At 32.3% G+C, this 15,907-nt stretch overlaps 1 protein-coding gene across 2 annotated transcripts in view; it reads right to left on the reverse strand.

The window, feature by feature from the left end:
• CWC22 (CWC22 spliceosome associated protein homolog) overlaps nucleotides 1-15,907 on the reverse strand; it is a 62,257-nt gene that overhangs the window by 11,110 nt on the left and 35,240 nt on the right. For both annotated transcript variants that reach the window (XM_003815503.3, XM_057301446.2), the window contains exons 9-14: nucleotides 14,741-14,876; nucleotides 14,447-14,653; nucleotides 14,298-14,360; nucleotides 9,679-9,783; nucleotides 8,351-8,432; nucleotides 3,147-3,207 (exon numbers count right to left, since the gene is read on the reverse strand). In XM_003815503.3, coding sequence (XP_003815551.2) covers nucleotides 3,147-3,207; nucleotides 8,351-8,432; nucleotides 9,679-9,783; nucleotides 14,298-14,360; nucleotides 14,447-14,653; nucleotides 14,741-14,876 — 654 coding nt within the window. The remainder of the gene's footprint in view (nucleotides 1-3,146; nucleotides 3,208-8,350; nucleotides 8,433-9,678; nucleotides 9,784-14,297; nucleotides 14,361-14,446; nucleotides 14,654-14,740; nucleotides 14,877-15,907) is intronic.

Genomic DNA, 15,907 nt, shown 5'->3' on the forward strand with positions numbered 1-15,907 from the left:
TGTAATATACTTGCTTTGTGCAAACAGAAAGCAAGCATATAAAAACGTGTTGCTTTTTAACTTTTACCTTTATATTTTCAATGAACAATTTTGACATTTTGTCATATTTACTAACACAGGATATAACCTAACTAAAAATAGTAAATATTTAAAAAAATTATATAATTAAGTATTTACTGCATATGTTAACAGTATTGTCAGAGACTCCAGAGGAGGACTTAGAGCAAGAGGTAGGAAGGGAACCTTGGAGAAGCACAGAACAGATACTCTAGAATTATGCTGTTCAACATGGTAGCCGCTAGCCATTATGGCTAGTGGCTATTTAAATTTAAATTATATTAAATTATACATAAAATTAAAATTTTAGTTCTTCAGCCACATTACTAGTCATATTTCAAGTACTCAAAAGCCACATGTGACTAGCGACTACTGTACTAGAAAGTGCAGAATATAAATACTTCCATCAGTACAGGAAGTTGTATTGGACAGCACCGCTTTAGATACTGATACTCAAGGAACAATCTACTCAAAGCTCAAAGGCCTCACTTTACAACATAGGGCTGGCTACTTTCAGATGCCATTATATTGTGCTATATATATATATAAATATATATAAAAAAAAGATAAGTCTCAAGTTATCTCAAGTTATCTCCACTAAATGTTTATAAATGTGTAAGTTCTGAAAAGGTGTACTTTATCAAAATTTCATAAAGTACTAAAAACTAAAAAAATAAGACTTTTCTAAATTCTACCAAATTATGTTAACTTCATATACGAAAATTCACTTTCAACTTTTTTTTTTACCAACATTACATTTTATAATATAACAGTTAATCAGGTTTTAAACAACAAAACATGGTAATATGCTGATAGCACTGCTATGCACTACTTGCAAAACAAATTACCTTCTTCCCTAGACTAAACGCAATTATAAGAGTTATTCCCTCTAGCTTATAAGAATTAAATATTTTAACATTTTAATTATTACAGCAATTTTAGGAGTCTTTTGAGTACATGAAAATAAATGTACTAAGATACTTTTCCAAATATTATCAAAATATACTGAGGTTATTTCTGGAATAACTATCTTCTCAATGAATATTAATACAATTTATGATGGCTTAATTATCTTCCTCAAATAACATGACAAGATCATACAGTAATTTCAGTGACAATTATAATTTTAAGGGTTTTAATGTATTAATTTCCTTCCAATGATGGCATATCAAGCGTGGCCAGTGTACAAACAAGCACACTATTACTAATATACCAATAACAAAACTTTGAAAGGGAAAAAAAGGAATCTTTTACATTTAAAAAGATAATTTTTTGTCAAAATTCCATATCACTATATTTCAAGAATTAATCTATATTCTAGAACAAAGATTGGCAAATCTTTTCTGTAAAGGGCCAGATAATAAATATTTTAGGCTTTAGAGTCCCTATGATCTCTGTCAAAACTACTTATTCTGCGGCTGTGGTGTGAAAACAGCCCATTGACAATATATCAATGAATGAGTCTTGCTATATTCCAATAACACTTTATTCATAAAAACAGGCAGCAGGCCTCCACCGCAGGCTGCCAACCTCTGTAACACATAAACATTTTTAAAGGCTTTGGACAAAGAATTTATATCTAACAGTAACTTAGCTCTGATAATCAAGAAGACCTAGAAGAACTAGAAACTGAACAGCCCATCAGAGCTGATACATTCACTCTGGCATCTGTGCCCGGTTTACCACATTTAAAGCAACGTGAGAAAAATACAATCACCAAAGCTACGGCTCAGTTTTTTCTAAGGATGTAATATCTAGATGGGAAGGAAGCAATATATATAATATACATTAGAAAAAAAAAACAGAAGAAAGAGCAACTTTATCTACTTAATCTGATCTTTATTATCCTTGGCATTAGGGTTCTCATACTTTGAAAAGTGAAGTATACCAAGCTGTAAGACAGTGAGTCCCATGGAGCCAAGATGGAGCTATCCTGTGGTGTGCCTGACATATAGTATCTGCTGAATACATTTTCATTAAAGGAATTAATGAATGAAGACTGGGAGTGGTGGCTCACGCCTGTAATCCCACTGCCTTGGGAAGCCGAGGCAGGCGGATCACCTGAGGTCAGGAGTTTGAGACCAGCCTGGCCAACATGGTGAAACACCATCTCTATTAAAAACACAAAAACTAGCCAGGTGTGGTAGAGGGTGCCTGTAATCCCAGCTACTAGGGAGGTTGAGGCAGGAGAATTGCTTGAACCTGGGAGGCAGAGGTTGCAGTGAGCCGAGATCATGCCACTGCACTCTAGCCTGGGTGACATAGTGAGACTCTGGCTCAAAAAAAAAGAATGAAAAAAATTATATAAATTTTTCTATATCCAACTAGAGCAATGTAATATGTGCTGTGATCTTTATCTTTTCTACTGCAAAGAATGCGTTAGTCACAAGCTCGCCCAACCTGTGGCCAACAGGCTGCATGCAGTCCTCCTGGACTTAATCATTCTTCTTATATTGTACCTTTTTCTGTGAGAAAGTTTTTTCTGACTCCACTGAGTAGTTACTCAGTGTGGTGCTGAAAACCAAATGTCCAAAACCACCTTGTATTGTTAGTGTCTTTGTTTGGGCTTTGAATGAGGCCCAACACAAATTCATAAACTTTCTTAAAACATTATGTTTTTTTTTGCAAATTTTTGTTTTTTTAGCTCATCAGCTATTTTTAGTGTATTTTATGTGTGGCCCAAGACAATTTTTCTTCCAATGTAGCCCAGAGAAACCAAAAGATTGGATACCCCTGCAGTGCATCCAGAAGATGGAGCACATAATCCATTAAAGAACAAATTTCCTACTATATTTAAGTCAAAATTTGATTTATAGGCAACAACTCAGAAATTCTACATAAAGTGCAGTGTTTCAGAGACTCTCTTTTTACCATATCTCATTTGAGCAGAAAATTTAATTCACTGGAGTGAGCAATATATCTGAAACACCCTAAGCTTTGTGTTATCTTAAAATGATATAAAACCTACATGAAAAAATAAATATTTAGTACTGAGGTATTGCTTCAATCCACAAAACTTACCCATTAACAGCCTTAAACATTTTTAAAACCAATATATACATTTCCTAATAGAAAAAGTATTAACATACTGTTTGGCTTTCAGGAAACTCCATTTTCAGCAATTTGTGAGCACATTCTTCAAAATCTAAACTGTGGAAATGATCACAATAGGTTAAAAGCTTGCAACATAGACTGTACACTCTTACACACAAGAATCTTACTTTAATAATGGTTTTAAATCATCTTTTTTAACTGTAATTTCATATTGTTGTACTGTGTATATACGGAAAATATAGCTCTTAACCCTAGAGATAAGTGCCAATACATACAACATGGATGAATCCTTGAATTATGCTAAGTGAAAGAATCCTGACACAAAAGACTACATATAGTATGATTCCATTTATACAAATATTCAGAAGTGACAAATCTATGGACACAGAAAGTAGATTAAATGAGTAGAAAGTGACTGCTAATAGGCTCAGGGTTTAGTTTAGAGTAATAAAAATGTTCCGGAATTAGACAATGATGATGGTTGTACAACTTTGTAAATATAATAAAACCACCTGCAGTCATGCATCGCTTAATGACACGGTTATCTAATGAGAAATGCATTCTTAGGAAATTTTTTCATGTGAGAACATCACAGAGTGTATTTACAAAAACCTAGATGGTACAATATAATATACCTAGGCTACATGCTATGGCTGTTGCCCCTACGCTACAAACCTGTTCAGCATGTTACTGTACTTCTGAATACTGTAGGCAACTGTTAACACAATGGTAAGTATTTATGTATCTAAACACACCTAAACATAGAAAAGGTTTAGTAAAAATATGGTATTATAATCTTATGGGACCACCATTGCCTATGTGGTCTATTGTTGACTGAAAAACCATTATATGGCGCATGACTGTAAATGTACACTTTAAAAGGGTGAGTATCATAGCATGTGAATAACATCTCAATCTTAAAAAGGCAAAAATAAAAATAAGAGGTATATGCATTGAATTGTATTACTTTCTCAAACCAACCAACTTCAAGCCATAACTAATCAGATAAAAGGGTTTCTATTCTATGTGATTTTCTTCATTTTAAGAAACAAAACACATGATGTGTAAGTTTCTCTCATTTCTGCAATCAGATAATGCTTATCGAATGTTTTCCCACTACAAACTGGTCACTCAAATACGACGGTAGTAAATTCTTAAGTGTTAGCAATATCTTTTCCTTCAAGCATTGGAGGATAATAACTGTATATAATGAATTTATTAAATGTTCTGACTTGATAATCCCATATTACAGCACAAATCTAAGTACTCTAAATCTGGGTAATCAGGTCCAGATCTCAAAGAGTGCTTCCCAATGCTCAAGGTTTTAAAGAGACATAGCTGTTCTGTTCTACAATTAGTTGTTAAATAAATCTAAGAAAGAAAAAAATCAATAACTCTATTCAAAAGCTTAGATAAAACAACAGGTAGAATGGTTAACAATGAGGACAAAGAAATAAAAGCTTTTAAAAGTTAATACTTTAAAAGAATAATTACAACTACCTAAAATTTTTAAGAAATACATTCTTATTCACAAATGTACACGTAAATTAGAAACAACTGGAGGTAAAAACACCTAAAGGATACTATACTGATTTAGGTTTATACACAGGATTTCAGAAGGATTTAGAGACAATCTAATTTGACTCTCATTTTTATAGATGAGAAAAATGAGACTTAGGTATTAGTATTTGAAATTTGCTCCTGGCCACATCGTCCCAGAAGTAGAACTTGAACACAGGAATATTTACACTTTCTCACCCAATATTTCATAAGAAAAGGCTATAATTAATACTTAATTTGAAAAGTCATTTCTTGAAATGTATATCACGTGCTTAGAGAAGCCAGGAAAAGTCCTAATTGAGACAGCAGCAACCACAGGTCAAGTTTCTCTGCTTACATTAAAATCTCAGTGTGGAAGAGTAAATGATATATTATTCTATCATAACTCTATCTACTTTTACTAGACATTGCCAATTTCTTATATTTTTCTATACTGCTTCCAAGAGGTGAAAGGCATACCAGGAGTTCAGCATAACATTAGTGCTTAATCACTACTTTTACAAGTTAGCTTGGTTCATCCTAAACACAGGGCATCTACATTTCATAAATACCGCATATAAAAATAGTAAATATAAAATAACTTGCAAGAAAAAAATATGCTTTTACCCAGTATTCATATGAACAGAATTTAAAATATCATCAGTATAGTTCACCTAAGAGAATTAGCAAACTCAATTTGTTAATTGTTTATTGATTCAGAAATAATGCTACTATATTTGCATTTCTGTGGAATGCCCACACCCTTACTTTTGATAATACAGCATAAAATCATCACTAAGTAATGATTATGGACTTAGTTTTGCAGTTCATCTATATTCCTCAGCTTCTATTACTTAGAGGGTTTCCTAAGCACAACAGGGTAATAATCCAGGATGGTACAAGGCAATGAAATAAAAAAGAAACCTATCAGCAAAGAGATTATATAACAGATAATATTAAACAGTATCTAACATTAAGATTAAAATACTAAACGGTAATTGATACATTTTAATAATACAGCAAAACCAAAAACATTTAAAACAGATGTGCCTTTTTCTTTTCCAGCTCTTTTAAAAAACGAAATTAGTACTGAGACAAAATCCTGAAATTTCTGAAAAACAGTCAAGTAGTTGATGAAGAAACGTTACTACTTTTCTTTTATCTACTAAGTGAAGTATCAGGGAGAAAGTTAGCTATATGACAGTCTGTTTTTCCTGTTCTTGTTTTATTTTGAAAGTATTTAATGACCCCCCTACACCAAGATAGTTTTTAGGTTGTACTAATTATAAATATTAAATGAATTAAATTTTCTTGATATTTTAGTTCTCATCTTAGGTTGCTAAACCAAATGAGTTTCAGGTTTAACACAAATTAATAGCAATTGAGGAGAGGGTAAAGAAAAAAGAAGACATTTACTGAATTACTGTCTTCTTTACATGATGCCAGATTCCAAGTTGTGTTTACAAATGGTTTTGTTGATGTGTCCAATATCAGAAACTCTAAACAGGTGGGGACATGGTAGTCCATCTCCCGCTGATGTTACAACTTCAATAAAATAAAATCAGACTGGAATATCATTTAAAAGCAAGAACAAAGAGGAATGTTTTATTTTTAATAGCAAAGGCAATTGTGTAGTTTAATGTTTTATGCATATAAAAAAGGGTATTTAAGGAGCCATAACAGAAGGAAGATAAGACTACTGGTGAGATTAGTCAACAAAAACAAATTTAAAAAATAAAATTTCCACACAGTTCAGTTGCCAGAACTTCGTTTTTGTTCACAAGATTTTCAAAAGTGGACTGTTTAAGATGCCCTCATAGCCACCTGGCTTGATTATTACATCCTATTCCTGATTTTTAGCCTGGTATATAATAAACATAAACCTCCCCTTAAGATAATCACTGTTGATATGTTAACATATTACTTCTAGAATCTGCCTAATTTTACAGTTAAGAAAATACTACAAGCACAATTCTATATAGTTATATAGTTTTTATCTGACTTAATATTACATCACACTGTTTGCTCACATTTAAAACAATTCTCTATTAACCTAATTTTCAGTGGTGGCATAGACTGGACATTTTGATTATTTGTGGTAGAAAATAAGACTGTCTCCATTTTTTTTTGCACTAAACAATTCTGTATATAATTATGTGTCCATATTTATATCTTTAGGAAATACAGTAATAAAAACAAGGGTCAAATAGCATGAAAAAAAGCCCTTGATTCACATTACGTAGCAGGGTGGCTATAGCAAATAACAATGTTGCCAGATTTTGAATGTTGTTACCATAAAGAAATGATGAATGTTTAAAGAGATAGATATGGTAATTACCCTGATTTGATTATACAATGTATAATCACCCTTAGGGTATAAATATGTACAATTATTATGTGTCAATTATAAATAAAAATTAACTAATTAAAATTAATAATGTTTAAAAAAAATAACAAAAAATCCCCACAGAAAATCGACATCTAAGACAGGAGTTACTGCTACTAGGACTGACACCACTATGTAGTATTGGCTATTACTTGTTTTTTAATGCTTTAATTTTTCAAGTCTTTTGTGTGATTCAGAGATTATCAAGGTTACGTTTCTTTTAAATAATTATTCAAAGAGCTCCACTGTAACTCTTCAAAGTTAATGTAACTGCAATACTAACACAGTAAATCTGCTGCTCACAACTGATGACTGTTGGATTTCTAAAAGGACAAACAAATGAAAGGTCAAACCCAAAGAATATTTACCTCTGACAAAATATTTCTCACTTTTCACTTTAAGTTTATATGAAAAAATATTTAATACTTTTTATGTGAAGAGAAAATAAGTAAGGATAAAGCAAAAAAATTCCCAACCAATGTTTTGCTGTTCAACGTTCCTCTATTTGAAGATAAACCTAAAGCCAAAAAATGTTCAGACTGAAAACAGATGATTCCTACTTATGAATCATTACTGCTATTACATCATACTAAATGGAAATATACTAAACCTAGTAATGAAAGAAAACTGAGAAAACATTTCTCCTCCAGTGTAAAATGTAAACAGTGTGCCTATTAAATCAATAGGTTGATTCACATACAAACTACCAGATGCACTAAGATTTAACATCCTCATTTATTTCTCTTCAAAACCAAATTCACATCCTTCAAAGGGAATAGGTTTTGTTTTCATGACATCACATCACACTACTTCTTACTTAGCATTACTTCAAAGAGTCCTCAAAATCTTCCTAATTCCTATTTCTGTTTATACTCATTGACATCTGCAGAGCAAATCACTGTCCAACAGTCATCACAACAGTGCTTCTTTGCCTAGAATCAGAACTAGAAACCAAATTTTAAAAATGTTAAATATTACATTTTCATTATAAAATTAGGTACTCTGCTATCTTGTAAAACAGAATTATTTTCAAGTTTTTATTAGTGGCACTTAACTATAAGAAATGATATAGCTAAAAAACCATTTAATTAGGTAACACAATTAGACCTTCCCATTAAGTAAAAACAATTTGCCTGTAAAGCAAAGAACCAACAGAAAGGTACTATGAGCTTGGGCATGGGATGGGGGAGAGAGTCTAAGAATGCTGAAATGGTGTCCAGTTTTCTGTTATGAGACCCTAAAATGTATCCCTGATCTCTTTACCCATCCCTTATCAAAAACAAAAAAAGGATGAACTGAGATATGATGCCTTACCTTGACTGAATAGCAAGATAAATTGTACGACGAAATGAGACCAGGTTAATTTCTGTTTTGTCATGAATAGTTACTTTTTGTCCTGAAAGAAACATAACAAAATTACACAACTGCAAAAATAAACGTGATGAAGTTAAAATGTAACTCTGTATAGCATTTTCTTCAAAAATCTATTTAGAATCAATACAAATTTAATAATATTATCTTTTTACTGTGTAAATTAGTATTTATAGAATTGAAAGTAACTATTTCAAGTCTTTTGCTATATCACAATGTTAGCTCAAAGAAGTCCAGTACCAAGCCAAGAAAACTATTTTTGTTTATCTGTTATCTGCTCATTTAGACACTATAAAAGGCTGCACTCATGCTGTTGTTTGGTAAAATATTATTTCTAGAGTTATAAACAATATCTTGGTAATTTAGACGCACTATATAACTCATGCGTAAAAATTCAGTTGCAGAGAACACTAGATCATCACGACAGGCTGGATGAGTCCAACATAAATACATATATTTGTTAAAATTTTCTCTTATTTAATGCATGAAAACTTTCCTTATAAACATTTAATAGTTTTTATCTGAACAGTAAAATGTAGTACATGGATAGAAGATAATTTTAATAAAAAAAGTTGGAAAAAATTAAATCTATTTTTACAAAATATGTTATAGAAGAACAATTGTACTATAAGACAGAGTATTTATTATGCCCTAAAAGGCAAATGTATACTTTTAATATCTTCACACATGCAATACACGTAAATAATGACCAGTTTATTTATGTTCTGATGTATTTATTAACTGTGCCTTAACCAAAGTAAAGTTCCGAGCTTATTTCTGTGAAATAAGGTAATCAAAGCTGAAGAGGAAGAACATACTACTTCTGTGTAAATATAGCTTTTGGCATCTTCACTCTATTTTGCCAAAATGAACAGCAAATATGCAGTCACTCTCATTTGTCACATTCCTGCCAGGGCTACATAAATCACATGAACTCAGTAAGAAAACATGTTTTTCATTGTCTAGGATATAATCAAAGGCATATACTAAATTAAAATTGTGCTGATGTTAAAAAATGAATTTGTTTAATACTTTTTGAGCAGTTTCTCAGTCTTGGCAATACTGGCATTTTGGGCTAGATCACATCTTGTTGGAGGGGGCAGTCTTGTGGTTTGTAGGCTGTTTAACAGCAGCCCTAGTCTTCACCCACTAGACGCCATCAGCAGCTGTCCTTGCTCTCCCCAAAGATTGAGAACTATTGTTTTAGAAGATTACATTAGAATTAATTTTAGAGTATCTGATAATATTATTTGAATATGCTACATGTTTACCTTCTTCATCTTCTTCTCCCTCTTCCTCTTCTTCTTCCTCGTCCTCTTCACTACTCCCAGCATCCTGGTCTGTGTTCGAGTCAGTATCTCCCTCATCAAGAATTTCTGTAAAGTACAAAGTAAGTTTAGGAAAAAAATGTGCAAGTCATATACATGTATTTCATTCTAAGAAGATAAATTCTCAGTTCGTTGAAATCCACTGTGGTGTAACAGTTTGCTAGCCAACAAAGATAACCACCAAGCCTCGTGTTATTGCCTAGGTTGTCAAAAAGCATTATAACTGATTTGACTAAAGAGAGCTGTATGTATCACTCTTCTGCCACATAAAAAGTGCCCATGAAACAAGGAGATGAGAAAAACAAAGAAAAAGTAGACGATGGTTTTTGAAAAGAGCAAGAGCACTGGCAAATATTAGGAATAGAAGTTAGTATATGGGAGTCAAAATATTGTTTCATCATCAGAAAGAAGACAGTCCATTACAAAAAGTTAAGGCTAGATACAGAAAACAAGAATTTAGGCTAAGAATGTACTTGGAAAGACAAAGAAGGGAGAGAAAATAATTGCATAATTTAGTGTTCACTTGAAATAAATAGTAATGAGATTTTTATTAAAATACATATCTCTAAATTGAACATTACAATAAATTCAAAGACTTTTCATATGTAAAACAGAAACAGAAGTTTAAAAGCCTTTAAGACAACTGGTAAGACAAGCACTGTATTAGATGATCACTTTTAAAAATACAAATGATATATTCAGAACTGGATGAAAATAGTGATGTATATGAGACTACATAAGGCCAGTCATTATGTTAAAAGCAAACAAATGACAAAAACTAAAATTCTATTTTGCCCAATGGTGCTCTGTTAGCCTGATAAAAGACTTTGCATACCTAACCAACTCTTTACTTTCGCATTGAGGGTTTTTAATACAAAGTTCTGGGACCAATTCACTTTAAGAAAAATTCTAATTTCTTTATATTTAAGCAGTATAAATCAGGAGACACATAATGAAAGTTAGCAGAGAACTTCACATTATGAGACACAAATCATTTTACAAAAATGAAGAGTAGTCATGCAGCCCTTATCTGACATATAAATCTCAAGAATATTTCAAACAAATGTGAATTCAAGAGATAATCTGAAGTATCCAGTTTATTACTATGCAACATGGCTTAGACAGACTTTTAAAAGAAACTATTTAGTATTCAATAGTAGGAAGACAGGCATTCCTGCTGTTTTCCCAAATGCTGTTAAGATCTAAAACACAAGTACACCTGGGTCAGTCGAAGGTGCTAATTACTAAAGCTGTGCCCACTTCCTGCTGGGGCCATTTTTTTATGCCAGCTCTAGAAGAATGTTTTACAAAACAATGAAGGTCAAATGAATTGTCTAATCATTTACATCATCCTCTTCTCATCTCTCCACTTTAGACTCTACTTATTAAAATCACTTAGGCAAGGACAATTGGATTTCATTAGCTGAATAAAGTAGTGGTTTCAAAGCATGGTCTAGGAGTCCATCGGGGATCACTGAGACCTGTCAGGTGGTCTGGAGGTCAAAACTATTTTCATAATAATACCAAGACAGTATCTGCCCTTTCACTGTGCTGACATCTGTGATGATGATCCAAAAGCAATGGAGGTTAAAACTTCTGTAACCTAAGCACTAAACAAGACATCAAACTTCACTAGTAATCAATGTATTCTTTACTGCCACCCTCTTGAAGTAGAAAGCCAGTTTCATCTGAGAATGTCCTTGATGAATTTTATTAAATCTCAGCCCTGAATATAGGACTTTATCCTAATCTGAGTGATGAAATATAAAGTTCATATATATAGCCCTTCTGTTAAAGACATATATACAATGGTGACAGTTATGTCAAGGAAAACCACTTGTGTGACTGCTTGCTTTGCAAGATGAATTAGCTATTTTTTTCATTTTTACTTGAAAAAAATGGCCAACTAACTATAGTTGTTAGATATTTGGCCAACAATTTCTCAAATGCAAACAAACTGAGACTGTCACTTTGGGGAAAACAACTAACAATATCTGCGACGATGAAAACATTAGGGTTTTCAAGAATTTTGAAAAACCTATATCCATCTCTGTGAGCTTGTGAGTTCCCCGATACTTAGATTTTTTTTGGACGAGAGCGGTGGTAATATTATTAAATGTGCTATCTAGGTATTATATCAACATGTTAATTTGATCTTGATAATATTAATGTTAACATTTAAAAGATGTGCATAACTCAGCGAATTAGTATTTTCTAAATGACTAATGCAACATTACAAAATCATGCATGAGTAAAAGATTTATTTAAAGTGACAAATGGATTCTAATGCAACACTATCAAAGTTCATTGATATTGTTTCAGAATTCACACTGCAATTAATCTTAAAATTACTAGTTGTTAAATATTGGCATTTATCTGAAAAGGCTGTGAAAATATTGCTCCCTTTTTCTAACTACATATCTATCTGGGGCTAGATTTTCTTCACATACTTCAATTAAAACCACCTACTGCAATAGATTGAATGTAGAAACAGATATGAGAGTCCAGCTGCTTCCCATTAGGCCAGACAGTAAACTTTACAAATAAAATTTTATAAAATATATATATATAGTACAAAATATAAAAAACATCATTCTCACTAAATTTGTTTTGTAAAATAACAATTTTTCTTTTTTTTTTTTTGAGACGGAGTCTCACTCTGTCACCCAGGCTGGAGTGCAGTGGCGTGATCTTGGCTCACTGCAACCTCCACCTCCCCAGTTCAAGCGATTCTCCTGCCTCAGCCTCCTGACTCGTTGGGATTATAGGCATGCACCACCACACCCAGCTAATTTTTATATTTTTAGTAGAGACAGGATTTCACCATGTTGGTCAGACTAGTCTCGAACTCCTGACCTCGTGATCCGCCCACCTCCGCCTCCCAAAATGCTGGAATTACAGGCATGAGCCACCATGCCCGGCCCGTAAAATAACGATTTTCATAAAAATATGTAATTTATGTTAACATATACTAGGTTTGCTATTATTCTGAAATAATTTAATAAATATTCTTTTATATTGTTTTAACCTTTAATATAGTAAATAGCAATAGATACAACCCACATAAAAAGAAGCTCTTTGGAGTTGTCAATAATTTTCAAGAGTGTAAAGGGATCCTCAGACGAAAGAATTTGAGAACTGCTATAATAAAAGAAAGTACTACTTTCCAGGCATTGGCCAATTGCCTAGATGCTAAAGAAATGGATAGAGAATTCTCAAGTTTAAAAAAGAAAGAAATCAAATCAGGTGTATCTAAGAATTTCACAAAAAACATTTGGCATTTTTCAGGGAGACTGTAGGAAAAGAGGTTCATAAGAAAAGAAGGCAAAATGGATCTATGGAGTTCTCTGTTTGGAAATGAAATTACAACAGAAAGAAAGAATCTGGCATATTACAGTGAAAAGCTCCTAGGAAATCAGCATCTAAGAAGAGAAACTCACTATTATTATTATAACAGGTTTTTAGGATAATGCAGAGGAATGGAAGATTTCTCCCAATTTTACTTTTCATTTCAACCTTCTACTTCTAAGCCCTACTGAACAATGGAATGCAGACAGAGACAGAGTTCTAGGTTTCTCCTTTCTCTGTATATGAGACTACATAAGGCTGGTCTTTATGTTAAAAGCAAACAAATGACAAAAACTAAAATTATATTTTGCCCAATGGTGCTGTTAGCCTGATAAAAGATTTTGCAAAGCTAACCAACTCTTTACATTTCTATTATAATCAGAGAGCTTTTAATACAAACTTTTGGGGTTTAATACAAAGGTAAATATTTATTGCTTCCACAGCAATAAATACTTCTCCAGTAAAATTACAACTCAAGAGAAATAAGCCCATAAAATTATTATGTAAGTAGGCCTGAGTGTTAGCTTTAGGAGGAAAATAATACAAATGTGAAAATAGTAACTAATAATAGCTATCATTGTAGGTGATAATACACAACACTGTGTTTTATATATCCTTCCATAGAAAGGTAACATTTAGTCTTCCAACAAACAAGTAACTTGCTACAGGTCACTCAGCTAGTAATGTCAAAGATAAATTACACATCAAAACCTGTCCAAACTTAGTACTTACAATATACCAATGATGTACAAATGAAAATGATCAATTTATTTTATCAGAGAGGCACCAATACGATTCATCCTACCAGAAGGATATTAACCTGACCTCAAGAAACAATAAAGTATAGCACTTTACAATAAAGTATACCACTTAATTGAATACTAAACTGGGTGGCACAGAATGTAAATGGTAGAGAAGCTAAATAAAGACCACCACTAATCTACGAATATTTCTTAAGATGGGTGAGACGTAAGTGTTGCATAGTTTAGAGGGAAAGAGGAAAGAACAATGGGGTAAGTAACTCAGAATGAAGTAAAAAACCCTGGGCAAGCACCAGGAAAAAAATAATGCCCGAGGAAACAGCTAAGAGAATAACTTTATAAGAGCAGCGATTCATTAGGTGGGGATCTCTAAATATTTCCTATCAGTATTACATAACTACTTAAATTGCTTCTACTTATCCAAACTAAATTATTTTATAAAATTTTACATACCTTTCTTAATAGCTTTGTACTTCTCTTCATTCTCCATAAAATTAGGATCCATCTTGAAAACATCTAAAAAAAATTTAAAAGTTAATGTTTATTTTCTATATTTACATTTGTTGGTAAGCCTCTTTCCAACTAACATGCCCCGGACTTACTAAGAACATCTTCTGGATTATAGTCATCCTCCAGAGGGAGCATATGGGTGAATTGATCATCTTCTTCCACCAAATCAAGACCTTCTAGGATAATGGGGTGGTCCTTGAATCCATCTTTCCGTACAGCAAACATCACTTCAATCATATATTGAACTCTTTTGTCAATTTCAGACTCATGCAGAATGTTTCGAAGGCGTTCAAATATAGCTAAAGGTTAACAGAAAGAAAAGACAATAAAATAAGCAATAAATATTATAATAAAAACTTAACATCAAACTATGAATGTACACTTACCATTGATTCCTCTTGGTGACACTTGTGTTAATTTGAGGCCACATTCCTTAAGAAAACCAATAGCTACTTCAACGCTATCATCTGTTGGTCTTTCCAGGAGCAAAGTGAGCATCTCTAAGCATAAAACTTCATGTGCCTTAAATAAAATACATATACAAGGAAGAAACAAAATGCTTTTACATACATTAAATTATTTTTATAATTTCTAAAAATTAGTAAATCTGTTTACAATAATTATATTGCACATATGATGGGCAAAGTTTTATAAAGCACATGGAAATACTCCAAATATGGGATACAATTTTTCTATCACTTTTATTATCTATCTACTAAGAATTTTCAGATGACTGTTCCAAAAATCTTAATTTTCTATGCTGAATACAACCACTTGAATTATCTTCAGAAGAAATATTCTTAGCCATTATGTACGGAAAGTGTCATAGATAAAATATGTTAAAAATCATATACTACTTTCTAATAAGGTAACTATTTTCATAATTACTACATAAGAAATAGTAATATGATTTATAATACCCTTCTCCATGATCACAATTCTTTATATACATTTCCCAATTCATTCTATCAGCAACTCTATTAGACACAAATAGTCCTTAAGTTACATGAATACTAATTTTATCACAAAATATCTTAACAACTTCTGGAACACAACAGTTTTGAATAGTCTTTTTTAAAAAAATTAAATCAAACTATTACTGGCCACGTTCAAAAACTGACATTTATAAACAATGCCAGGAAGAGTGGGAATAAAATTCTATTGAGAAGCTTTGCTAAGAGAAGAAAACGAACTACAAAGAATGTTTAAAACACCATACATATGCCTTTCTAAAGTCAGACAGTGATTTAAGATGGTGAGGAAAGAAGTCTAAATCTCAACTCAGGAGATATCTTCTTCCAGCTGTGCACAACATCAAAGACACCCACTACTTCTTTTTACTAGGGGAGGAGGGGTGTCAAACAGTCTTAGGTCAGTGACAAGAAAATACTGCCCTGTACCACGGCTGGAAGATGCAAAAAATTTATCATATCGAGTGTTTTATGGCAACGCCAAAAATCTCTAGTCTAAGTGTAATACACATTTAAAAACGGAAATATATCTCTGGTTACAGATGTGAAATTAAGTTTCCATGGTCTTAAGTAGCAAGTTAT

This window comes from Pan paniscus, chromosome 13, assembly GCF_029289425.2.
Source record: "Pan paniscus chromosome 13, NHGRI_mPanPan1-v2.0_pri, whole genome shotgun sequence".
Lineage (NCBI taxonomy): Eukaryota > Metazoa > Chordata > Mammalia > Primates > Hominidae > Pan > Pan paniscus.